The 27,172-nt window shown below is 31.6% G+C and overlaps 1 protein-coding gene across 1 annotated transcript; it reads left to right on the top strand.

Moving 5' to 3' along the window:
- Positions 1-13,124: 13,124 nt before the first annotated feature.
- Positions 13,125-27,081, top strand: LOC105763051 (ABC transporter C family member 2). The gene is made up of 27 exons (XM_012581096.2): positions 13,125-13,770; positions 14,509-14,687; positions 14,827-14,866; positions 15,053-15,209; positions 15,666-15,780; positions 15,870-15,950; positions 16,311-16,335; positions 17,070-17,126; positions 17,723-17,788; positions 17,875-17,949; positions 18,488-18,595; positions 19,061-19,195; positions 19,388-19,494; positions 19,612-19,705; positions 20,220-20,387; positions 20,608-20,748; positions 21,116-21,316; positions 21,597-21,695; positions 21,795-21,947; positions 22,542-22,927; positions 23,539-23,719; positions 23,972-24,295; positions 24,506-25,262; positions 25,524-25,645; positions 25,824-26,069; positions 26,195-26,618; positions 26,749-27,081. The coding sequence occupies exons 1-27, from the start codon at positions 13,438-13,440 to the stop codon at positions 26,844-26,846; spliced, it is 4,872 nt and encodes a 1,623-aa protein (XP_012436550.1). The 5' UTR covers positions 13,125-13,437; the 3' UTR covers positions 26,847-27,081.
- Positions 27,082-27,172: the final 91 nt, after the last annotated feature.

The raw sequence follows: 27,172 nt of genomic DNA, 5'->3' as shown, positions 1-27,172 counted from the left end.
ATTTGATTTTTCTTTTTTGTTTTGCTTAACAGCGGTGCCAGGCTACTAGCCTTTAAGCTGGTTATCGCCTACCTTTTTCTCCCTCCCGCCAACACTCTATTTTCGTTTGTAGATATATTTTATTGATATATATGTTGTCTTCACAAGTTATGATAGACAGATAATGGTGTCTATCATCACTAAGGGCCAGTTCTTCTTTGCTTTTGAAAAGTGCTGTGAAAAAATACTTTTGAGAAGTGCTTTTAAAAAGTTTGGTTTGAAATTTGAGTGTTTAGCATTGCTCTCAAAAAGTGCTTTTGAGAAATAAAATTTCCATTTTAGACATGTTATTATCAAGTAACAAATATACATTTAAATAATATTTAATTTAGTTAATATTATTATATTTTAGTAAGAATATAAAAAATTATTATAACTTGTTGTTAATATTTTAATATATTAAATATAAATTTTAAATATTTTAAAGCAATAAATATTAATTATTTATAAAATTTAATTAGAATATATAAACTATATTTTAAATATTTAAATATAACCATTAAATATTTGTAATTAGTATTTTAAAAAATATTTTTTTATTTTTAATTAATGATTTTAACACAATTGTAATTAAGCACCAAGAAAAAAAATAAAAATATCATATCATTGGAGGGATGAAAAAGTAATTAAGCACCAAAAGTGCTTTTGGGAGAGGAAAAGCTAAAATTTTTAGCTTCTCCTTTTCAGCTTCTTTTCAGAAGTGCTTTTCAAAAACACTTCTGAAAAGCTAAAAATTTCAGCCAAGAGCAGCTTGTTCTTCATAGCTTTTCTTTCAAAAGTGCTTTTGGAGTCAGAAGTGCTTTTTTTAAGCAAAGAAAAACTGGCCCTAAAACTCTACTGACCACTAACAGTTTCTCTTGGAAAGTGGGCAGCTCCTCTTTAGCTCTTAATCTATTTCTATTTTGAGAGTATTTTAGAATAATAAATGATTTCATAAGTCAGTTTGGACCTGTATTGTCTTAACTTTTATATTTTTTGTTTTTTATTTCCTTTGTTTAATAAGTCTTCACTTTTAGAAGTTTTTGTCTGCTCTTGTAGCACGTTTTTTAGTCTTACTTATGCACATAATCTTGCTTTTGCAAGTGATTTTAAGAATAGTTTTGTCGTTGTCTTCTCCTGTTTGGTGGATGCTTGGTTCTTTTGTTGATTTTTGTCCACCGCTTTAGATCATCTAGGGTTGATTTCCTTATCATATTAATTATTGACTTGATATGTCACGCTTGAGTTGTGATAGAGTCAATTATCATCATGTCATAATGTTCTATTGATGTTGAGGCTGAAACTTTTGCTGTGTTGATAGAGCTTGTCCTTCACAGCTTATGACAGATGTTTGTTAATTTTTTTCCCAAATTGTATGATCCCGTTCATAGAATGAATTAATAATTTTTTTAAAGTTACATATTTGACACTATTTAATTTATTATTTTGACGATATATGTATATATATATATATATTACATATTTGAATATTTGTTTATTTGTTTATTGTTGGGTTTTGATATATAGTGCATACGAATTACTGAAATTCATTTTGACTTTATTTCAAATGTTTTAGATATTTAAATTTATACTAAAATTTGAATTAATCATAATGATAATTGATACTCAAGGAATCTATTTTATATATGTAAAGTTATTGTTTAACTTGAATTTTATTTTCAAAAATATTTTGAAAAATTATAATATTTTCAAGACATTAATTGATGAAGTACAAAGATTAGGCAAAATAATAAAGAAATTGAAAAGATCGAATACAAATATTTTACGTGAAAAACCCCTTCGAAGAGGATAAAAAACCACATGTAAAGATAATTTCACTATAACGGAAAAAAACGAAGAGTACAAAGATGGAGATAAACCTAAACCCTGAAACTTGAAATAACAACCCTCAAAACGTAAACACAAAATTATCTGAAAGCTTGTAAAAGCTAATACCTAAATCTGTAATGGGTTAAATCTTTCTAGGGTAGAAAAGTGTCTATTTATAGGCTAAATTCGTAGGTAAAATAATTTAAAACAATCTACACTAATCAGAGCTCGACTGAAACAAATATTCAGAGTTTAACTATAACACCCCCTACCCGTATTCAATACCGAAATAGGGTACGAGGCATTACCAAAACACATGCACTTGTAAACGTATTTAACCGAGTTATAAAATTTCATCTAAATTAAAACTTTCAAAATAATTAACATGCTCCTATAACTTTTCACAGTATATCCTCAAAATATTATAATCATAATAATTAGGGCTTACGAGACCCGATACATACTCATGCAATTCAATGCTTCATTTCCATTTCCTTCAATTCGCAATTTCTCATGCTCACGATTTAGATCATATCATTAGCAATTTCCATTTAATTCACGTACAATTCAATGACATCAAGTTCAACACTAATACGTATTTACCATTTAACTCAATATTTATTGATTATACCATTCAATAACACATTTGTGAAATTCTCAATTTTGCAATGAAAATATCACTTTAGCTTGAATAACAACATCGTCCTGATATAAATACACTACCACTTATCCATTTACTTTAATTCTTTTGGGCCCATTTGTCACTTACCATCCTTAATCAAATTAGGGAACGGTTACGGAAAATCGAGTACTTCAATTTCACTTTGCCATAGTATAAATATGGTCTTACGTATGATCACTTATCACTTGTCCCTGATCAGATAAGTGTAACTAGGCTACCACTTATCACTTTGTCACTTGATCAGATAAGTGTAGCTAAGGCTACCACTTATCACTTTCTCACTTGATCAGATAAGTGTAGCTAAGGCTAACACTTATCACTTTTTCACTTGCTCAGATAAGTATAGCACTTATCACTTTTTCACTTGATCAGATAAGTGTAGTTAAAGCTACAACTTATCACTTTGTCTCTTGATCAGATAAGTGTAGCACTTATCACTTTTTCACTTGATCAGATAAGTGTAGCTAAAGCTACCACTTATCACTTTATCTCTTGATCAGATAAGTGTAGCACTTATCACTTTTTCACTTGATCAGATAAGTGTAGCTAAAGCTACCACTTATCACTTTATTTCTTGATCAGAAGTACTCAAATCCGGCGTTCCGCTTAATTTGATCATTTATTCGATTTTTCACATTTTTATTTTATTCTCATTTCAAAAATAAATACATTTCATTATACATTGTATAATTCATGAAATTAACATTTAATTATTAAATTTCAGCCATATGAACTTATTATTTCATTATCTTTCCACACTTGTTTCTATGCACATCACACAAGATATAAGCATATCATTCAACCATAGTTGCAAGCTAGTGTATTTAAACATAACTCTTTTTGGAACTAACCACACGATAAACCATTTCAATGCATAACTTATAAATTTAACGTGGCATAATCTAGCCACTACTTGGCCAAAGTCTAAGCATATACACCAAATATGTTAGCCAAATACACGTATAACATAAGCATTATAAGCATGGATGAGCACAACATTTATTCATGTATCAGGCTTACCAACATGTGTTAATTCATAAACCATTCATTACATTATTTCATGCCAAATCATATACCGAATATACCATACACACATACTATGAAACTTTTATTTTCACATATGAGCTTAAACCATGACCAATAATGCATAAATATAAGCATCATTTCTATTTCATCGTTTATCAATTAAAATCAAGCATATGACCAATTATACACAAATCATTCATATATTTCCCAATTTTCCTCCTCCTCCTCTCCATTCCACATCCTTAATGTGTATAACACACTTAAACAACATTAGATATAATTTCACTATTCACTCACATGTATATTCAAAACTATTTATCCGAGTTAGAGTCACTAAATTATTTTTATCCGGAGCTACAGAGCTCCAAATTAAGATATGTTAATTTTACCTGAAACTAGACTCACATATCTTCATACCATAAAATTTTCAGAATTTTTGGTTCAGCCAAATAGTACAGTTTATTCTTTAAAGTTTCCCCTGTTTCGCTGTCTGATAGTTCCGACCACTCTTCACTAAAAATTAATTATCTCATTGTACAGAATTCAGATGATGTTTTTGTTTGTTTTTTCTAAAAATAGACTCATTAAGGATTCTAACCATATAAATTATAACTCATAATCATTTTTGTACAATTTTTAATGATTTTCCAAAGTCAGAACAGGGGAACCCAAATTCATTCTGACATTGTCTCACAAAATCTATTATATCTCATGATTTACAATTCCATTGCTCACACCGTTTCTTTTATACGAAACTAGACTCAATAAGATTTAGTTTCGTATTTTATTCATCCTCTAATTCAATCTCTACAATTTTTTGTGCTTTTTAAAAGTTACACTACTGCTGCTGTCCAAAACTGCTTTAGTGCAAAATGTTGATTTCCATTTTGCCCCAAATTTCACAGTTTATACAATTCGGTCCTTTCTCAATTAACCCCTCAATTAATCTAATTTTCTCAACTAATACTTTACCTAGACATTATAAGTTGTTACACAACTATTGAAAATCAGAATTTCCACATATAACTCTATCTTCAAACTCTTTTACTATTAGGTCCAAACATTCACTTTCTATTCAATTCTTTCAATAAAATCAGCATATGAACAATTTAAAACTCTAATTTCATGCTAAATCATCATATAATTCCAGAACATATTCATATCAACTTTCAAATTCTTTCATAAAATCAAAAACTAATGAATTTAACAAGTGGGCCTAGTTGTAAAAGTCATAAAAGTACAAAAATTTCAAGAAATAGTCAAGAATTGAACTTACTTGTAATAAAAATATGAAGAACCAGCTTGAAGAAGCCCTTCCATGGTGTTTTCAGCTGATGAGAATTCAGAAAAATGAAGAGAAATCTAGATAATTCCACTTTGGTCCTAACTTTATTAAGCAAATTTTGCAATATTCCAAATTTGCCCTTAATTCTTCTTACTTTCTTTTTGATTTCATGCCTTTGCCGTCCAGCCCAAATAGACCTTGGGTCTATTTTCCTTTTAAGCCCTCTTCCTTTTATCATTTAAGCTATTTAATCATTTCCCAAAATTTTGCATTTGTTACAATTTAGTCCTTTTTGTTCAATTAATTATCGGAACTTTAAAATTTCTTAACGAAACTTTAATACTAACTTTTTAACACTCCATAAATATTTATAAAAATATTTATGGCTCGGTTTAAAATCCCCGAGGTCTTGATACCTCATTTCGATTCTAATTATTTTAATATTTATTTCTAGTGCACTATTCACTATTTCAAAAAATTTTCCTAACTTCACATTTAACTTATACTTACTAAATTAATAATATTTTCTACCCATTTGTCGAATTTAGTGATCTCGAATCACCGTTCCGACACCTCTGAAAATTCAGGCCACTACATTTTTTTTCGTCGGATTTGTGGTCCCGAAACCACTGTTCCGACTATGCCTAAAATCGGGCTATTACATTAACTAGGGGAAGAAAACCGAGAAAATTACATGACACGTCGTGACATCTCCTGTTGTGTCATCGCAACATTGTTTCTCCTTCTCCCTAATTGTTTTCCTTGTCACAACGTCACTTTCTAATTGTGTCTAAATTTGATCGAAATGCGAGACATACTCCACATTATGATGATATTACTAAATGTAAAATTTATTTTTATTTTTATGTATATAAAACAAAATTGTAAGAAAAATATATTTGATAACAGTAATACAAAGTGAATGAATGATATTGATTAAACCATTTAAAACTAGTAATGATTTAGAAATTGTATTTGTAATTTTACAAATAAAGAATTAATTATTAGTAGTTTTACTAGTAGCATTTTAGTTTATAATATTGTTTTGTTTTGGTAATTTATAATTTACAAGTTGATTTAGGATTGATATCCACTAGAAGGAAAGTTTTTATATTATGTTTTTTTTATGAATAATTTTACTGAACTTAGAATAATTTTTAATTTTTATATTTTATTTTTAAATGCTATTCAAATAATTGATATACATGTCACATCGCAAGTTTATTGAAATTTATATTAAAGCAGTTGAAAAATTATATATATATTATTAAATATTTTAATAATAATCAAATTTTTTATTTCTATGATTTACAATTCATCCGTTTTTAATTATTTTATATTATTTTAAATATTGCATAAATTTCTCTCTTAAGTTGAACCCATGTTTTCAATTGGAGAAGTATTGCAGTCTGCCTATACAGATACTTTTTCTTTTTAATATATAAAATATATTAAAACAAACAGAATCTCTCTGCTCAGTGCTCAGATATTAATGAAGCTTTGGATCTCACTTTTAAAAATTAAAATATTTAAAAATATTTTCTTTTTATTTTAAAATTTTTAATTTGTTACATTTTAATTAATTATTGATGTGGCATTCAAATATCAATTCACAATACGTCACATTAGCGAGAGTTAACATGTATTAACTTTTTCATTTATTTCGGGGTAATTTAACAAACAACACAAGTTTAAGGATTAAAAAGAGACAAAAAAAATTAAATGGAGAGCTAAAATGACTTTTTTAAAATTGGAGGCTAAATAAGTCATTATGTTTTTTATATAAGATTAACATGTGCCAAATGGGTGTTTGATAAAAACTTTGAGTACTACTCCATATAAGTCATGAGTTTTGGAAATATGCTTAAATGGGATAATGTGTAACTTTATGCCTTTTTCTTTAAGCTTTTTCATTGACTTTAGAATTAGGAATCATTGCATCCCTGCTTTGATTGTTTCTTATTGTGTTAGCAAACTTTAAAGGCATACACCATTTCTTCCTCCATGTAGCCTTCGCTACTAATTGCACTATGGAGTTCATTGGCCTCTGAGATCCATTAAAAAGGAAAAAGTTTTTTTTTATACATCCCAACAATTGAAATCACATGAGTTGAATTATCCTACACAAGATTTCAAGCTTGCAACTATTATAATATATGTCGATAATGGCAATAGAACGATCATGAAGCAATAAGAAAAAGAAAAATAAAACATACAGATTTTACGTGGAAAATCCATTAGGGAAAAATCATGAGCAGAGGAGGAGAAATTTACTAATGTTGAAACCCGAATTAGACAAGAGGAGTTTCGACTACATCTATTTAAAGGTTGAAAAATTCTATTCTAATCAATGTCAAATAGAAAATGTGTAGTTCTATACGGATTCTACTTGTGCGGCATGGTCCTTACCGTAAGCCCGAGGCCGTAGCTCGCCACAGGTCCCCTTTTTTTATTTCTTTAACAAGTGATGGAATTCGGGTCACACAACTCTAACAACAACGATAGTGTTTACCTTAAAATTTTGGCAACACTACTTATATGGGGAGAAGTGTTACATATCGACAAATCATAAAAGTTTGAAATACTCACCTACTCAGAATAAACTGAAGTTTAGACAAAACATATTAATGGAGTTGTTGAAAGATCATGATTCTTCCATTGACTACCATCCATGAAAAGTATATATGATAGCAATGCATTAAGTAGGAAGACCGTAGTAGCTTTTAAGACAATAAATGTTCACTTGAGTTTAACTTAATGTGTTATTATAGAGAAATTTGAGCTTAATCGAACTTAATAAAACAAATGCAAGATGCACATGAGCTAAATGAGAATTTGATGTCGATTATTAAGTAAAATTGAGAAGGGAAGGAACTTGAATATCACGTATAGGAATATGGTAGTTTATACTATAAAGGTAGAATTTATGTTCCTAACATTGATGATTTGAGGAGAGATATTTTAAAGGAAGCACATAATGCATCTTATACCATGAACTCGATGGGCTAATATAATGTACCAAGACTTAAAATGAAAAGCGACATCGCTAAATATGTTTCAAAGTGTTTGACATGTTAGCAAGTGTAAGTAGAACACCAAGTCCTATCAGGACTATTATAATCTATTTCAATACCTGAGTGGAAATGAGATTGAATCATGATGGATTTTGTGAATCTTCTTCTAAGAACACAAAGGAAACATGATGTCATTTGGGTGATTCTTGATCAACTCACGAAGTAAACACATTTCTACCTGTTACATCAAACTACTCACTTGATAAACTTGTATTAGTGAGATAGTTTGATTACATGGTGTGCCACTTTCTCTCATATATGATCGAGATCTAAGGTGGAACTCAAGATATTGGGGTAGTTTACAAATAGTCTTAGGTACACGACCTAATTTTAGCACAGCATTCCATCATTAGATCGATGGATAGTCGAAAAGAATAATAATGGTACTTAAAGATATGTTAAGGAGTTGTATGATTGAATTTGAAAAAGGTTAGGATGAACATATTTTATAATAATAGTTATAGATGCAGAACTTCCTTTTGGTAAACATAAATAGGAGAAAATAAATTAGTGAGACTCAGATTGATTAAGCTGATAGAAAAGTCAACCATTGATAGATAGAAGCCATGTACTAATTTGAAAATAAGAGACACTGAATACGAAGTGAGAGAGAAAGTATTTTTCAAAATTTCTTCACGGAAGATTCTCAAATTTGGTAAAAATAAATAAAAAAGCCTTAAGTTTATTGGTTCATAAAAAATCCTTGAACGTGTGGGTCGGTTGCTTACAAATTAGCTTCACATTTTATATCAATAGGGCCAATTGATTTATAACTAGATTTGACATATGAGAAAAAGCCAATGGTAATATTAGCTCGAGAAGTAAAAGAATTAAGGAACAAGCACATTTCATTGGTCAAAGTACTATGGAGAAACCATAGAATAGAAGAAGGTAGGTGGGAAAGTGACAATATCTCCAATTATTTCAATAAGGTAAATTTTTAAATTTTGAGGATGAAATTTTTTAAACGAGGAAAGTCATAAAGCCTCGAATTTTTAAGTGTAATCTCTAGATGAATTTAAGGGCTAGAATAAAAGATACATAATTCAAAGTTGAAAGATGACTTGTGGACTAATTTGAAATTAAAGTAAAGTGGTTGTTAATTTTGTTTTCTATAGTTGGACCCAACACCCACATGTATTCCCCCATTTTTATTAATCTTTACTAAACCTTGAAATTGGAGAGAAAATCTTGAATTAGTCCCCGAATCATGTTAAATTGCTCAAGAATTCCACATTGAAATTTTGGAGTATTATTTCTCTTTCTTTGTTTTCTGTTAGAATAATTTCACTTATTATTGACTTGAATAAATTTATTCAATTTATAGTGATTTAATGTGAAATGTTATTTATATTTGAAATATTAAAATTATATATATTTAATATAAACATAAATTGATGTATTTATTTATTTAAATGTGTATAATTGAATTAAAATTAATGTTTCATATATACATTTGAACCACAATTAAAGTTTCATGTATATAATTACGAAAGTAAAATTATGTATCATATTAAAATTCATGTAGTTTTGTTATATAAGTGTATGTTTGTTTGATATGATATGGAACGATGACATGATTATGTAGTGTTTGAATTATTTTAAACGGTGAAATTGAAAAATTGGTATATTGATGTCACATTATGAGTAGACTTGTCCATAGGCAGGTTGCAAAGGCCTATTCGAAAAATAATGGGGTTTGGGTAAAAATGTAAGTCTAAAAAATGGGTTTGGACAAAAAAAATAATGCTCCTTTAAAAAATGGGTTGGACCTCGGGTAAGGCTTTTTTGGCCTAAACCCGACCTGAATATGAAAAAAAATTACTTTTTTTTTACTGTTTCTTGCTATTTTTTATTATTTTCTTGCTATTTTATTGTTGTTTTTTTTTCACTATTTTTCTACCATTTTACAATTATGTTGTTATTATTTGGATATTGTATAATTATTGTTCTATTGTTAATTTTGTTACTATTTTAAAGGCATTTGTTTGTTAAGTGACACATATCTTAGTGTTATTTAAGTATAAATATTTTTAAAGTTATTTTCAGATTGTTGGAAACATTTATTTTAATATTTTTTAGTATTTTTGATGTATTATATATATTTTAAAATTATATAAAAAATAATAATACGGGCAGGTCGAGCCGAACACGAATTTCAACATTTGTATCTAGGTCAGGCTTGGACAAAATTTTATATTCGTTTTTCAAACCAGACCCATGCCTAACAAACAGGCCTAAAAATTTTGTTAGATCCAACTCGGCCCATAATCACCTGAAAATTTCCAACAAATATTTTTCATTTCCTTCAAAAAAAAAAATCACAACTATCCTTTCCTATCATAATTTTTTGGTAATTTTTTTCATCAAAATTCAACAAAAAGGTAATGATTTAATGATGGTTTTATACAAAATTTGATACCTAAATTTGATAATTTTTTTTTAATATGATACTTGTGTTCTTTTTAGTTTAATTTGGCACTTACATTTGACAAATATTTTAGTATTCAAGGGTAATAATATTAATTTTTAGTGTTTAATTGAATTTTAGAGTTGTTTCGATGAAAATTCACAATTAACTAATAATTTAGTAATTAACTTTCATCAAATCAATTTTAAAATACAGATTAAATCAAATTTATTGGACTATATTAGACAAATCAAATGCAAAATTAAGCAAATTCAAATTAATACTAAATTTATTCTATTAACATAATCATTAAAAATCAAATATAATAATATTAGCAATTAACTTTCACCGAATCAACCTTAAAACTTGAATTGAACATTAAAAAGTCAACACTATTACCTTCAAAAACTAAAATACATAACTTTAAATAAATTTATAAAGAAAAAAAAACAATATAGATACTGTATTAAAAATTGTCAAGATTCGCTATGATAATACATGGAAAAGTAGAAAAAGTTGAAAAGCAAAAAGAGGTTGAGTTTTGACAAATTCCTACCACTCAATGGTCAGACCAAACATTCCATTAAGGCATTAACCATATTTGATTCATGATTTATTTATAATTTATGATATGCGATTTTGATTAGTGTAATTATAGGTGTAAAATTTTAATTTTAATTTCTTTTATATATAAACAAGTTTTTTTTGTTAAAATGGATATTACTAAAAGTCCTTAGTTCATCAAATCAACATTATTATAGATTCACTATTCAATATAGTGAAATGGATCCATTGGCCAATGCATATCACGAGATTGAATTATAGAAACTATTTGCTGGTTGGTGTGTGATTTATTTATTTAGGGAATATTATCAACAGACATTTGTATTATTATCAAGTTAAAATGTTTAAATATTAAATATTTTATATTACATTAATTTTTGTAAAATTAAATAAAATATTATAAACTTAAATATATCTAATTAAAATAAAAATAGTTCAACAAATATATTGGGTAGTCTACATGATAATGAATTTTAAAATATTATTATATAATTATATTCAAATTTAAAGGAAAATAGTTTCGCTGGCTTTCAATCAAGGAAGTTAATCTATTCCAATACTAAATTACAACAATAATTTCTAATTTTTATTTTGATGTAAATTTCAGTCGATATCAGTTTTATGCCAACTTTTTTTTATGTAATTTCGATAGTAATGTGAATATATGGCATCTATACTATAGTTTAAATCTCTAATTAAGTTGATACCACGAGTTAACAAGATAATAGCTCTATTGAGAAAAGAAGAAAAGTCACTCTTTTACAAAGTAATGAATATAAATTGAGGATATATTTGTCTTCTTACCTTTTTGTATAAAATGTGTGAGATTTGAACTTAATAGACTATAGTATTAAAAATTTTAAAAATATTAAATAAAAAATACAAAATTGAATATTAATATTAATGTATTATAATTTAAATAATATTATTTTATTTTATTTTATTTTATTTTAGATTAATTTGTTTTACTTTCAAAATTGTTAATATTCGAATTTTTGTAATTTTATATTTATCTTTGCTCTACTTTAATCAATAAATGTAACTAAGTTTTAGTATATTTTAAAAATAATTTAATCTGATAAATGCTATTAATATTTATATTTTTAAGCTAATATTCATTAATTTTAACATGATAATATTAAAAGTTAATTCAGTAAAATAAAATATTAAAACTTTTATATTTAACATATAAAAAATATAAATACAAATAAATATTAAAAAATTAAAAGGTAATGCCTTCAAATATAAAATATGATGTGCCAAAAACTATAATGTGCATCCGACTGTTATATATTTTGTTTTTGGTTCTACCAATTAACTAACCACCAAAACAACTTGTCAATTAAAAAAGCAAACCAGATTATGAAAAGACAAGGATAGCCTCCCTCCCACATGATAAAAATAAAATATCCCATACTTGTATGGTTCGTATGCTCACTCAAATTCACTGTACTATCGGTGAATTTTTATTTTTATTTATACACGTGGGAACAAATATCTAAAAATATAAAAGTTATATATGTATATTTAAAATATTTAAAATTAATTAATAATAGTATATTAAATACACTACAATTATTTATTATAAAATTTATTTTTTAAAAGTATATATTTTAATAGCTTTTCAATTCAATTGTGGATCCTAAGGTTTATAAATAATATAAACGATGATTAATTATAATTACAATTATTTAAATATATTATTTGTATGATTAATTAAGTTGAAGTCAACACTAATTTAATTAATATTATTATGATTCGTACTTTTATATAATATTTAAAGTAACTTTTATACTTGTCTTGTTTTTTATTCATTTTTCATTTGCTAAGATAAATAAAATAACATTCGTAAGCGGTGACGCAGTTTCCTGGTCGCCAGGAACGACGTTTTGCCTAAATTTCGTAAATATATTATTTGATGAGATAAATGACTTAAAGAGTAACGAATCCAATTCTCTTCTCACCAGAGGGAACAAAAAGGGGTAAGTGCTCCAGAATCCTTCCGGAAAATTTTTAAGATCTTTTTTGTTGGAAAACGAAAATAATTTTTTGTTCGCTTTAGAAAATACTAGCAGACAATATTGAATTATTAATGCCTTTTTAAGTTTCTCTCTCTCTCCCTTTCTCTGATCCAAAAACTTGTGTTCATTATTTTCTGAAGCCTTCTTTTAACTGAAACCTTGAATCACAGGTATACTTTTCTCACTCTCATTCACACCTTTGGGTGTTATGTAGAAAATGCCTTTTTAGTCCTTTACATCGGTAGAAATGAACAATACTAGTTGTTGGGGTTGGGCACTTGTTTTTGTTTGGATGCTGACAAAACTTTAATATTTCAATGTCAACGCCACTCAAGTTTAGCTGAGAGCAGATAAATAAATAGGATGAGAAATGGTCTTTGCGCTTTATATTTCGGTTTTGTTTATTGATTTAAGTCTAAATTTACTTCAAATCGGTTGCAGGCAAAGCGATGAGTCATCTGTAAGAGGGTGGACGATTTCGTACATTTTAAGTGAAGAGAGGTGTGTAAAGCATCAACAAGAACATAATGGCTTTTGAGCCATTGGTTTGGTTCTGTAGACCAGTGGCTGACGGGGTATGGAAAAGGTCCGTGTCCAATGCCTTTGGTGCTTACACACCCTGTGCAACTGATTCGCTGGTTGTCACCCTATCTCATCTGGTGTTATTGGGTCTTTGTGTTTATCGTATATGGCTGATCAAGAAAGATTTCAAAGCTCAGCGCTTCTGTCTTCGGTCCAAATATTATAATTATATGCTCGGTCTGTTGGCTCTTTATGCTACTGCCGAGCCTTTGTTCAGGTTGATCATGGGGATTTCAGTTCTAAATTTGGATGGACAGTCTGGTCTTTCTCCATTTGAGGTAGGACTTCACCCTGTGTTGCCTGATAATCTATTTTTTTTGTTTTTGTAGGTTTTGCTGATATTTTGGATGTGTAAATCTTTTGTTGTACATTACCCTTTAGATGAGTAGTTGACCTTAATCTGTAATAGCTTCTACTTTTATGTGAAATTGGGTTTTATCTTTGTTCAAATGCTTTTGTCCCTATTGGAGGATGGAGTAAATGGCAGCCAATGAGCTGTATTTCATGAGTTTGCAATCTTTTGCCCGTTGAGAAAGCGAGGAAATTCCAGATGCAAAGATGATTTAGCATTTTCTTTATAGCCCTACTGGAACTAGCATTAAACACACTTTATTGTGTAGCTTCTTCCACGCTGGCTGCTGTATCTCACTGTCAGGTTTTCCCGGTTGAAGATGCTTTCAGTAATTGACGTCTTATGGTGGATTATGATGTTTCGTATATTTAACTTCTTCTATATATATGGCTTTGTGGCAACTAGCATGGTATGTTATGTGTTATATATATACATGCTGGAAGAAGGATGTGTGTGGTCTGAATTGTTTTATTGACTATTTATATGAATATTTCTAGATTCTAGTGCTATTCTTTATTCGTCTAAGTTAGTTTGGTATATAATGAGCCTGCAATCAAGATTAGTTCAAGAAGGCTCGAGCAATCTATCTGTTATGATATTTTATTTAGTCCTGGGGGCTAATGTAAATCATATCTGAAGCTTTTTGTTTTCATTCTTTGTGCAGATTGTTTCTTTGGTCGTGGAAGCTCTCACATGGTGCTCTATTTTTGTCATGATTGGGGTGGAAACTAAAGTCTATATTCATGAATTTCGATGGTTTGTCAGATTTGGCCTCCTTTATACGTTGATAGGGGATGCAGTGATGCTCGATCTCATTCTTTCTGTAAGGGAGTTTTATGATAGGTATTTTCTCTTGGTTGCTTAGGTTGGCTTTGTTTTGAACATGATACTTTTCTTCGTCTTTAACCTTACTAATGTGTTCAAATTTGCATATTTGATTAAGACGGTTAGCTTAGACTCATATTCTGTTATACTTGTGCAGCTCCATCCTGTATCTTTACTTAAGTGAGGTCCTAGTTCAGGTGTGTTATCTTTCATTTCTTTTCTATCCACAAAAGGCTATTATTAGGGATAATGATGAGTTTGCCTTAAAAACCCGAGGACAATAATGACATGGCCAGTGATGCAATTATTAAATTGCATCAATTTTACTTATTTCTTTCCCTTTCTGATTGCACTCTTAAAGATCGGTTGCTGTTCTTGTTTAGGGTTTGTTTGGGATACTCTTGCTGGTGTATCTTCCTGATTTGGATCCATATCCTGGTTATACTCCAATGCGGACTGAATTTGTAGATGATGCTGGATATGAAGAACTTCCCGGAGGAGAGGAAATATGTCCTGAGAGGCATGTTAATATCTTTTCCAGTATGTATATCTTGCTCTACTTATCTTTGATGCCTAGTTGAGCCCTGAATTAACATTATATGTTGATTGAGATGTAGGTCCTTATTCTCAAAATTGACAATAGTGTAAATCCTTATATCTTTGATGCCTAGTATGCTGCCATGGTTCGCCCATATATGACATTTCAGCTGGTATTGCACACTCATGATGAGTAATTTAGCTTTTAATTTACAATGATATGGCATGTTTTATTGCAATGGGAATTTTATATGCTCATTGCTTTTTAACTATGAAATTACTGTGATGGAATAATGGATATAAGGATTATAGTTTAGCAGTCCTCCCTATTTCATTTCTTCTTAGCCCTAATTATATCATGATGCAAATGATAACCGTAGATATGTCTCGAGGATCAATGAATAAATTTGTACTTGTAATTCACTTCTGATGCTCTTTTGCTCATTTCCCTTTTGCTAGAAATATTTTTTTCATGGATGAGTCCCCTTATGGAGCAAGGCTATAAAAAACCTATAACAGAGAAGGATGTCTGGAAGTTAGATACTTGGGATCGGACAGAAACACTAAACAACAGGTATGTGCTCTTTTTTTTTTAATTGTATTTTGGTTCTTAAATATTTTATGCATTGCGGTAATGTGTGATATCTGTTTCTGACTTTGTAGGTTTCAGAAATGTTGGGCTGAGGAATCACGAAGGCCTAAACCATGGCTCGTAAGAGCACTGAATAGTAGCCTTGGGGGAAGGTAGTGAAACATGGACTTACTTATGTCTGTTTTCATATTTGGTTATATGTCTTAAGATATTTTGCTCCATTCCTTTTCATATTATTGCATTAGTTGTTTGAAGAAAAAAATGAAACAAGTAATTAGACAAATGGCAATGAAAATTATGGCACCATTGTTTCTGGTGGAGGTTGACTGTATTGTTTATGCCTTTATGGAGACAATCAAATTTTAAAGTTGTTCAATCTTGAGGTCGGTCCTTTAGCATGTACTTGGATGAGACAGATATTCTTCTGGTGAAGTAGTTAATACTAGATATTGCTTGTGAAAGTTCATCACTGTCTTTGTCTTTTTCTAATTCATCCCCTTCTTTGTCTTTAGGTTTTGGTGGGGAGGCTTCTGGAAGGTAATAATCTCATCTTAAAATGTTGCATCATTATTTGGAAAGCTAATTTGATTCTTATAGAGACATGGTATTATAACATCTTTCGTGTTATTGAAAATTGCTTACCAACCTATGTTCCTGGAAATTTCTGATGCCTTTTATTTAGGGAACTTTTACAATAAAGTCATAGATTTTCTGGAGTATTTTAAATGAATCCAATTCATGTGCTACGTCTGGAAAGAGTTGGCTTTGATCCTAAAAGCTTTCTGCATGTACATGAACATCGAAGAGGCTTGTCTATCTTAAAGGCCATATCATTGTGTTTTATGGCCTCCTTGCTTAAAATGTATGATCAAATGTTTCACTTAGCATATTGGGAAAGAATCTGCTCAAAATTTCCTCATTTAACATTTTTCACCTTTCTACCATGGGGCTTGGACTAATATTTATCTACCCCACTGTAATTCGAAGTAGTGACCTGAGGCTGTGTAAACTGAAGTCCTACCTCTCAGGGGGCTTATCCCTCCAAATAAATTCCATAGGAACATAATGGCCTTTCATTATCGAACTTTTGATGGCTTTTGAAGGTTGTTTTTCTATATTTTAGAGTTTAGACAGGTCACATTTTTGAACATCTTCATTTTCTTATGCTACAAAAGGTTTCTCAATTGATTAATGCTATTCTCTGTTTTGCACTATTGATTTACCCTAATATTTGTCCCTTAAACTTTCTGGCTTGTTCTTTAAACCTGTAGATTTTTAACGATCTGTCTCAATTTGTGGGGCCGCTTATACTGAACCGCCTGTTACAGGTTTGCTACTTGTTTATATGCTTTCTTCTGTATTTGGCTATTTTCCTGTGATTGAGTTCTTTTTTAGTGTATGGAACTCAACTTCTCATTCCTTTAATTAGGGGAACCTCTACTTAATCTCTCATGGCAAACATTAAAGAAAAATTAAATCTGTGTATAGGAGTCCTTTGTTCATCTTGCATGTCTCTATTTTAGATTTATGATTCATGATTGTAATGTTCTCTTATGCCTATTAGTGGGTATTTTGATTTGTTCTTCTAAATTTAGTAGTACTTTTATATATATATTATGCTCTTAATGGTAATACTCTTGCATGAGTCATTCTAAGTACGTCAAAAGTTTATGATGGAGAGTCCATGTTATTCAGGCACAAAGGCATAAATAAATCTGTCACTACAAGATCTTCAGTTTTCTATTGTTATTGGGCAAATAACACACTTTAAAACATGTATCTGTAGTTGACTCGTACATATCAAGTTTAGATATAAGAACTCTCAACAATGGTACTGTATCTTTGTAGTTATTTAGTTTCTTTATTGTCTTTTTTCCTTTATCACCAAGTTTCTTCACTTATGTGTTAAATGAACTTCCTGCAGTCCATGCAAGAAGGTGATCCAGCTTGGATTGGTTACATCTATGCCTTCTTAATTTTCGTTGGAGTGGTATAAATTTAATCCTTCTATTGGAGGTTCTAGCTACTTTCTTAATGAGAATATGCATTTAATTTTATTGTTGAAACTTGATCCAGGCCTTTGGGGTGTTATGTGAAGCTCAATATTTCCAGAATGTCATGCGTGTTGGATTTCGGCTGAGATCTACTTTGGTAAACTTGTTTTTATCTCGGAAACAATTTATTTCATTCAGTTTTTCTGGAGTATCAACAAGCTTATTTCTTTTCTTCATGTGTTGAAGGCAGGCTGAGAGTGCCTTTTGTCTCATTGATAATTGCCTTACATTCTCTTCTAATTTTTCATTAGGTTATGTTGGCCTGGTTTTAGCTTCCTACATTTGGATTTCGTTTTTCTGGAAGAATTGTTTATCCAGAAGAATGATTTTACATCCTCAGTACCTGTCTGGATGCGTGTTTATTTAGTGATTAGTTGGCATTACTAGTTATAGATCATATTACTTAAATTATTGGTTACAAGCGTAAATCTTATTGAGGCTTGAGTTGCATATTACTTTGGTGTAATTGTAAGCTCTGAGCACTTCTACCTCTTGCTTTCTATTTAACTTTCATTTTGCTTTGTAATGTATTAGAGTTGTCTGTGTTAGAGCCATGTATGGATTTTTTTCTAGATGTTGCTGAAATATTTGTGCTTTTCTTCACCATTTCCTGACGATATTCTTATTTTCTGTAGGTTGCTGCTGTGTTCCGTAAATCTCTTAGGCTTACTCATGAGGGGCGCAAGAAGTTTGCATCAGGGAAAATAACCAACTTGATGACAACAGATGCTGAAGCACTGCAGGCATGATCGTTTATTACTTTATCTTATGTGTATATGACATATTTTATGGCTGATATTGCTGAAACTAGTTTGACATTCTATGACGTGGAATGAGATTCTGTACACAGTCTACTGTTTCTTGTAAGCACTCTGCTAGCTGTTAGAAGTGCACTACTGACTAACCTCTTTTATGTTAATTAGGGGGGAGGGGGTTATCCTCTGCTTTTAACCTGAATAATGTCCTTGAAGATGGTTGTAAATGTTAAAAGTGGTTAATCTTCTAAGCATGTAGTATTACTAATTTTCCTTGTTTTAAGTTTATAGCTCAACTTTGGATCACTTTGAAGTTCAGAACTAGTTTCCCTTTAGAGCATGTTGTTATTTATGGGGGAGGAATGACCAAACTGTGGTTGTGAAAACATATCAGTGCATTTTTAAAATTTTTCAGCTCTTTGTAATGAAATATTTATCATATTCTTTTTGCAGCAAATATGTCAATCACTTCACACTTTGTGGTCAGCTCCATTTCGTATTACTTTTGCAATGGTCCTTCTTTATCAGCAGTTGGGTGTTGCTTCGCTTCTTGGTGCATTAATGCTAGTCCTTTTGTTTCCTGTGCAAGTATGTGCCTTTGCTCTCTGGCTTTGCCCATGTTCTTTCTTTAAGATAAATTATTAATTTCATAGTGGTTGCTGCACTTTTTATTCCTTGAATAAAGAGAATTATATGATGTTAAACTTATTAGGGTACGTATTATATTTTATTGGCTTTGTTTTTTTAATTCTTACTCCCTTTTTGTTATTTGGCAAACAGACAGTAGTTATAAGCCGAATGCAAAAATTGTCAAAGGAAGGTTTACAACGTACAGATAAGAGAATAGGCCTCATGAATGAAGTATTGGCTGCAATGGACACTGTAAAGTATGATTTGTTTCTAGGAAACTGTTTAATTTTCATTTTTATTTGTTTTTACAGAGCTTTTGAGTACAGTATTAGGGCTTTTAGTTATGATTCTGTATTTATGCTGTAATGTCTCAGATGTTATGCTTGGGAGAACAGTTTCCAGTCTAAAGTCCAAAATGTCCGGGATGATGAGTTGTCATGGTTCCGCAAAGCATCCCTGCTTGGAGCGGTATCCCCCTGATCTAAGCTCCTAATTCGTTCTCTTTCTTTCTGGTTGTGGAAGTCTTGATTTGGCTATGATAAAAATATGTCAGCTCTAACTGTTTTTGTAAAATTTGAAAGAAAAATGTATGTTGAATTGCTAATTTAGTTACCATAGTCTATATCTGTTGTGTGCAACACCGAACACCCATCTTAAAATTAACATCATGTACATAATAGTGGTTTATTTACGTGCTATTGCTTTTACAAATTGTCTAATAAAATATTTACTGATCTTAAGAAAAACAAAGATAGTATAACATTTTGGTTATTCAAGAGAGAGTTACATGTTACAAACTAGATTGTTTTTGCTTCTGAGTTGTGAGTACTGTTCTGCATGAAGAATGCTTTTCATGGGTAATCAATTTCATTAATTTTGATCTAGTTGTTGACATTGATATGGATGTAGCCATATAGGTGTTTGGGTAGGATCATTTCAACAACTTCCTTTTTATTTGTCTTATTCTATCTCTTGTTTGCAGTGTAATGGCTTTATGCTGAATAGCATTCCAGTTGTGGTGACTGTGGTTTCATTTGGCTTGTTTACTTTGCTTGGAGGCGACTTAACACCTGCAAGGGCATTTACATCTCTTTCTCTCTTTTCGGTTCTTCGTTTCCCCTTATTCATGCTTCCAAACGTTATTACTCAGGTGATCTTCTTTGCCTCTTTCAGGTATTTGGGCTAGACCATTTAGTGCAGTGGTGTTCTAACTGGCATTTTTGGTAGTAGATAGGACGTATGATTGTGTTTCTCTGCCCTTGATCTGTTACTTTACATTGGTGGTATACATTCCTATGGTACATAGAAATGTGGGATGTATTAAAACTAGTAGGGTGCTTTTCTTGGTTCCTAATGCTGTAGTTTGACAGGTGGTAAATGCAAATGTATCACTAAAACGTCTGGAGGAGCTGTTCTTGACTGAAGAGAGAGTTCTTCTGCCAAATCCTCCTCTTGATCCTGAACTGCCAGCAATCCAAATAAGAGATGGTTTTTTTTCATGGGATTCTAAGGTCTAGTTTTAATTTCTGACACTTTTTTTCTTTTTTAGTCTGTAATTTACATGAATGTTTACAGCATATATGTTTAAGTTGATCTATAATTGCTTTAATATGATAATCATACTATGGAACTTAAATTCATGAACCTTAGATATGGTTGTTAAAGAGTACATATTTTATGTGTTGGTTTCTTCCTCTTATATGAAATGACCCTTTGATTCCGTTTGTACTATCCTGAAGCTGAAAAAGCTTTACACTTTTATGTGTTGCTGAGACAAAAGTTTTCCTTTCTTTTTTATGTCTCTGATGACATGTCATAGAATAAAGTGTGCACTTTCATTTATTTTTTATGATATAAAATTCTTGTTTATTATTTCAGGCAGAGAGGCCCACATTGTCTAATATTAATTTAGACATACCAGTTGGTAGCCTGGTTGCTGTAGTTGGTAGTACCGGTGAAGGAAAGACCTCGCTTATATCTGCAATGCTTGGGGAGCTTCCTCCAATATCTGAAGCCAGTGTTGTTGTCAGAGGAAAAGTTGCTTATGTTCCTCAAGTTTCATGGATTTTCAATGCAACTGTAAGTTTGGCTTGCTTATCTCGTTTTTATATGTGGTAGTGCTTTTATGGCATGCAATCTCACTTGTTTAGTTATTGGCTGTCAGTTTTGTTACTATATTGTTAAAAATTTTTGGAACTAAGGAATATTAGTATATTTTGTCTCCTCCAAGATGATTAAGATGGCTTGTCTTGTGGCCTTAGATTTAGTAGCTTAACATGCTGAAAAGTCCATACCCTTCAAACTTAAGAAGTTAATTGCCGTAATGTTAGTTATTGATCTTTGGGGTTTATACTTGCAGGTACGTGATAACATATTGTTTGGATCTTCTTTTGAATCAGCAAGATATGAGAAGGCATTAGATGTTACTGCATTGCGGCACGACCTTGAGCTACTGCCTGTAAGCATTTTAGAAAAGTTGTGACACGATGTAGTGAATAGACAGAAGTCTCTTATCTACCCGACAGTTTTATCTCAATAGTTTATTTTTTGATGTTAGGGTGGTGATCTTACTGAGATTGGTGAAAGAGGTGTTAATATTAGTGGTGGGCAGAAGCAAAGGGTTTCCATGGCTAGGGCTGTATATTCCAATTCAGATGTTTACATTTTTGATGACCCCTTGAGTGCTCTTGATGCACATGTGGCTCGGCAGGTAACTGGTTCAATGTAGCCTTTTTTTATTCTTTTTGCTCCTCAGTTGCCCTTTTGTTTTTGCTGAGCAGAATTATGTTATATTACCATGTAAAGAAACTGATCTTTATTGATCTTACTTGGGATATTGCCCTGATAGAGCACAATGTCATAAAAGAATTCATGTGGTTTAGTCCCTTCTTGTTTTTGCATGTTAATACCCTTGGTCCCATTTTTTCAGTTTTAACTTTTTGAAGCTTTTAAGAATCAAGAACTAGACCTGGTCCCAATATCATCGTGATGTGCATAACATATTGTTGCACTGGGTAGGGTGAAAAATACTATTCTTATTAAAATAGGAAAAAAGTCAAGCATGTCACATATATGCTCATAGAAAATCTGATGTATGTATATGATCTTCAAAACTTGCTTTTTAGGTGTTAACATGCACTACATACTTTTATTTGTTTCTGTTATGTTTTTTTTGTTTATTTTATTTTAGTTCATATCCCATTTGCTGTTCCTTGAAAACAGTATATTTTGGAAATTTGGTAATGTTAGTTGCTTTTAATTTTGATGTGATATTGGCCTGATTTCTGCTACCAATAATTTTCAGGTTTTTGATAAATGCGTAAAGGGAGAATTGAGAGGCAAAACAAGAGTTCTTGTCACAAACCAGCTTCACTTCCTTTCACAGGTTGATAGAATTATTCTGGTTCATGAAGGCATGGTGAAAGAGGAAGGAACTTTTGAGGACCTCAGTAATAATGGTGTGCTGTTCCAAAAGCTAATGGAGAATGCAGGAAAAATGGAAGATTATGCAGAGGAAAATGAGAACAGTGATATAGTTGACCAGAAGGACTCTAAACCTGTTGCTAATGGAGTACCAAATGACATGCCCAAAAGTGCAAGCCAATCAAATAAAACAAAAGAAGGCAAATCTGTTCTCATTAAGCAGGAAGAACGGGAAACAGGAGTTGTTAGCTGGAATGTTTTAGTGAGGTAGAATATTAAATATTTTGATTTTCACTCCTCTTCCCCACTTTGCATTGTTACTTGTATATACTGCTATTACCATATCTTTAGAGTCCCCAAATTCTATGATAACTAGCTCCTCAACTCTACTTAAATTGATTGATAGATGTAGCTAATGTTAAAAACATAGTGTTCTTTGAACATCATCTTTCTCAATATTCAATATGTAGACTTCTCTTAACCTTCTCAATCACTAAATTTGACCCCTTTTTTATGCTTAGAAGGAAGGTGACAACATTTTCTCATATTGATGGCTCATATATGGAACCTTAATGCAACTAATTAAAAGTTCCATCTGGTCTATCTCACTGCAATACACTTACAAATTTTCCTATCTTCTACTGATAGATTTGTTCTTCCTTTGTCAATGAAGATTCATTGAGCAGATTTATGGTTTCATTATGTTAACTAAATGTGCTTTAGGTAATTGGAAATCTATTTATTGTGTGCGAGTAGGAAGGGAGGAAAGGATTTAGCATCTCTGCTGTGATTTATTCTGAATTCTCTTGTTTTTGAATCTTGTTATAAAGGAAAAAGAAAACCTCAATGAGTGTGTTATCTTTCTCTTTTCTTTCCAGGTACAAGAATGCACTGGGAGGTTTATGGGTGGTACTGGTGCTTTTTACCTGTTACATCCTGTCAGAAATTTTACGAGTTTCAAGCAGCACATGGCTTAGCTCTTGGACAGATCAAAGTACTACAAAGATGCATGGCCCCGGTTATTACAATTTGATCTATTCACTTCTATCATTTGGTCAGGTATGAATTTGTTATATGCTAATTGGCTTTGAGTTAATGCTTAAGTTCTTACAGATCTTTCTGACATTTTACTCGTTTACATAAATAGAGTAATTCTATTCTCCTGAAGGGTTGGGAAGTTTTCTTCCCTATATTTGAATACATAATAGTACTTCTATTTTCAGAAAAATTAGCAAAGCATTTCAGGGAATATGTTTACTGGTTTTATATATCTCATATTTTATCTTCATTTTCTCCCTCATCTGGTTTCAGGTCTTGGTGACATTGGTTAATTCATATTGGTTAATCATATCAAGTCTTTATGCGGCCAGAAGGTTGCATGATGCCATGCTTACTTCCATACTTAGAGCTCCAATGACCTTCTTCCACACCAACCCACTTGGACGGATTATTAATAGATTTGCAAAGGATTTAGGTGACATTGATCGAAATGTCGCTCCATTCGTCAATATGTTTTTGGGTCAAGTGTCGCAGCTCCTTTCTACTTTTGTCTTGATAGGAGTTGTGAGCACTATGTCATTGTGGTCCATAATGCCACTTTTGGTTTTGTTTTATGCTGCTTATTTATACTACCAGGTAATTAAACTTGACCTTGTCTTTTGCTTTTCTGATTTTTTGTTTTTCTTCTCTAACACTGAAATTTATAAATTCTCCTCGTAGAAAGTGCCTGTCTTTTACCAGTTCTGATTTTTTAGTAGTCAGTAAATTTAGCATATGGAGGTTTCTGCAGCTGGATGTTTCTGTTTGGATGTTTCTCATGTAATCATTATTTTGTTAACTCCACAGAGTACTGCGCGTGAAGTGAAGCGCTTAGATTCTGTAACTAGATCACCTGTATATGCACAATTTGGAGAAGCACTGAATGGTCTGTCTACTATTCGTGCTTACAAAGCTTATGATCGCATGGCTGACATGAATGGAAAATCCATGGACAATAATATAAGATTCACTCTCGTGAACATGAGCTCCAATCGTTGGCTTGCAATCCGTTTGGAAACTTTGGGAGGACTCATGATTTGGTTTACAGCAACCTTTGCTGTCATGCAAAATGGAAGGGCACAGAACCAGCGAGAATATGCATCTACTATGGGTCTACTTCTTAGTTATGCTCTAAACATTACAAGTTTATTGACCACTGTACTCAGGCTTGCCAGTTTGGCTGAAAATAGTTTGAATGCAGTGGAGCGTGTTGGTACATATATAGAGCTGCCTTTAGAAGCACCACTTATTATTGAGAACAACCGTCCCCCTCCTGCTTGGCCTTCATCCGGATCTATCAAGTTTGAGGATGTTGTCCTTCGTTACAGGCCTGAACTTCCGCCTGTCCTGCATGGGTTGTCTTTTACAATTTCTCCTAGTGACAAGGTAGGCATTGTTGGAAGGACAGGGGCTGGAAAATCAAGCATGTTAAATGCTTTGTTTCGAATTGTAGAGCTGGAAAGAGGAAGGATCTTAATTGATGGTTGTGATATTGCAAAATTCGGACTGATGGACCTGCGTAAAGTACTTGGGATCATACCACAAGCACCCGTTCTTTTCTCTGGTACACCCCACCAATGATCTAGATTATATTTACATAATAGCTTAGTGAAAACTTTTCTGGGTATCTCCCAAGATTTGACTTAGAATTCCTTTTTTCTGTTTTACTAGCAGTATCATAAATTTTCTTTCCCCAATATCTATTAACTTCTAAAGTGGAGATAATCTAACATGTAACATTTATGTCTATTGGATTTCATCTTTCTTATTTTGTTCCAATTAAAATATATAATATTTATGTCCATTTTGTTTTTATTTGGGCCAGGAACTGTGAGATTTAATCTTGATCCTTTCAGTGAACACAATGATGCTGACCTTTGGGAAGCTTTAGAGAGAGCACACCTGAAAGATGTCATTCGGAGGAATTCTCTTGGTCTGTATGCTGAGGTATTTATTAAAAAAATTTCTGATGGGAATTTTATTGACAGTTTGCTAATCAATTTCTTCCAATGCTTGGAAAAGAGAGATGATCAGTTGGTCAGTTTTTTGGAAGTGTCCATAGGTGCTGAAATCAGTATGGTTATTCGATGACAACTATTGACCACTTATCCTGTGTTTTGTCCAGGTTTCAGAGGCTGGGGAAAACTTTAGTGTTGGGCAAAGGCAATTGCTAAGTCTTGCTCGTGCATTATTGAGGAGATCAAAGATACTTGTTCTTGATGAAGCAACTGCGGCTGTCGATGTCAGAACTGATGCTCTTATTCAGAAAACAATTCGGGAAGAATTCAAATCATGTACCATGCTCATCATTGCTCACAGACTCAATACAGTAATTGACTGTGATCGTATTCTTTTGCTTGATTCTGGCAGGGTATATACATAATTCTTGAGTTTGTTTAACTCATTGAAATCTTTCTTGGTTTTATTGATCGTTGGTTTATTCTCTTTTTCGTGTTTGGCTTTTGGTTGATGCATCGATGTTTATTTTGATGCCAGGTTCTGGAATATGATACGCCAGAGGAACTATTGTCAAATGAAGGAAGTTCTTTCTCCAAGATGGTTCAAAGTACAGGGGATGCTAATGCACAATACTTACGAAGTCTAGCACTCGGAGGGGGAGAGGACAGTGTAGGCAGAGAAGTGAATGGGCAGTTGGATAAACAGAGGAAATGGCTGGCATCTTCTCGATGGGCTGCTGCTGCCCAGTTTGCACTCGCTGTTAGCCTTACTTCATCGCAAAATGACCTTACTCGCTTGGAAATTGAAGATGAGAACAGTATCCTCAAGAAAACGAGAGATGCTGTGATAACCCTTCAGGGAGTTCTGGAAGGGAAGCATGATAAAACAATCGAAGAGTCCCTAGATCAGCGTCAGATGTCTAAAGATGGATGGTGGTCAGCACTTTACAGAATGGTTGAAGGTACAAAAACTAACATGCCTTCTATTGCTTTTACATCGACCTTGTATCGATATTAGCCCAAATAATCTTAAGTACCTTCTGTTTGTTCCTTTAATCATCTTACAAATTTCTGCTTTTCTTCCTCATCCAGGTCTTGCTATAATGAGCAAATTGGCAAGGAGCAGGCTTCATCAATCTGATTATGGTTTCGAAGACAGATCAATCGACTGGGATCAAACTGAAATGTAGAGTTCAATCTCTCCCGTCTGGATTTTGGATTCATAACTGGAATGCGTTTTGGAGTGTAGCATCTGAAAATTGTCCAAAGTTTACATCAAGGATTGTTAGCCATGAATCTGTCTTTTTTTTTTTGTAATTTTGAGCTTGCGCACAAAATTTTGAACCCCATAATTGTCGGACAATTTAGTTGAATTGTTAAAAGAACTGCATTATAATTATGAGTGAGTAGTTTCAATTTATTGAATTGTTTTTGTAAAATGTAAAAAAAGGAAAAGAAAAAAGTCTACATTTCTGTAAATAATAAAGTTTTAAGCAAAACAAACTCAATTGGATGG

This window comes from Gossypium raimondii, chromosome 12 (assembly GCF_025698545.1).
Source record: "Gossypium raimondii isolate GPD5lz chromosome 12, ASM2569854v1, whole genome shotgun sequence".
Taxonomy (NCBI): domain Eukaryota; kingdom Viridiplantae; phylum Streptophyta; class Magnoliopsida; order Malvales; family Malvaceae; genus Gossypium; species Gossypium raimondii.
The sequence above is the reverse complement of the archived record's forward strand: the minus strand, read 5'-3'. Positions and strand labels throughout refer to the sequence as shown.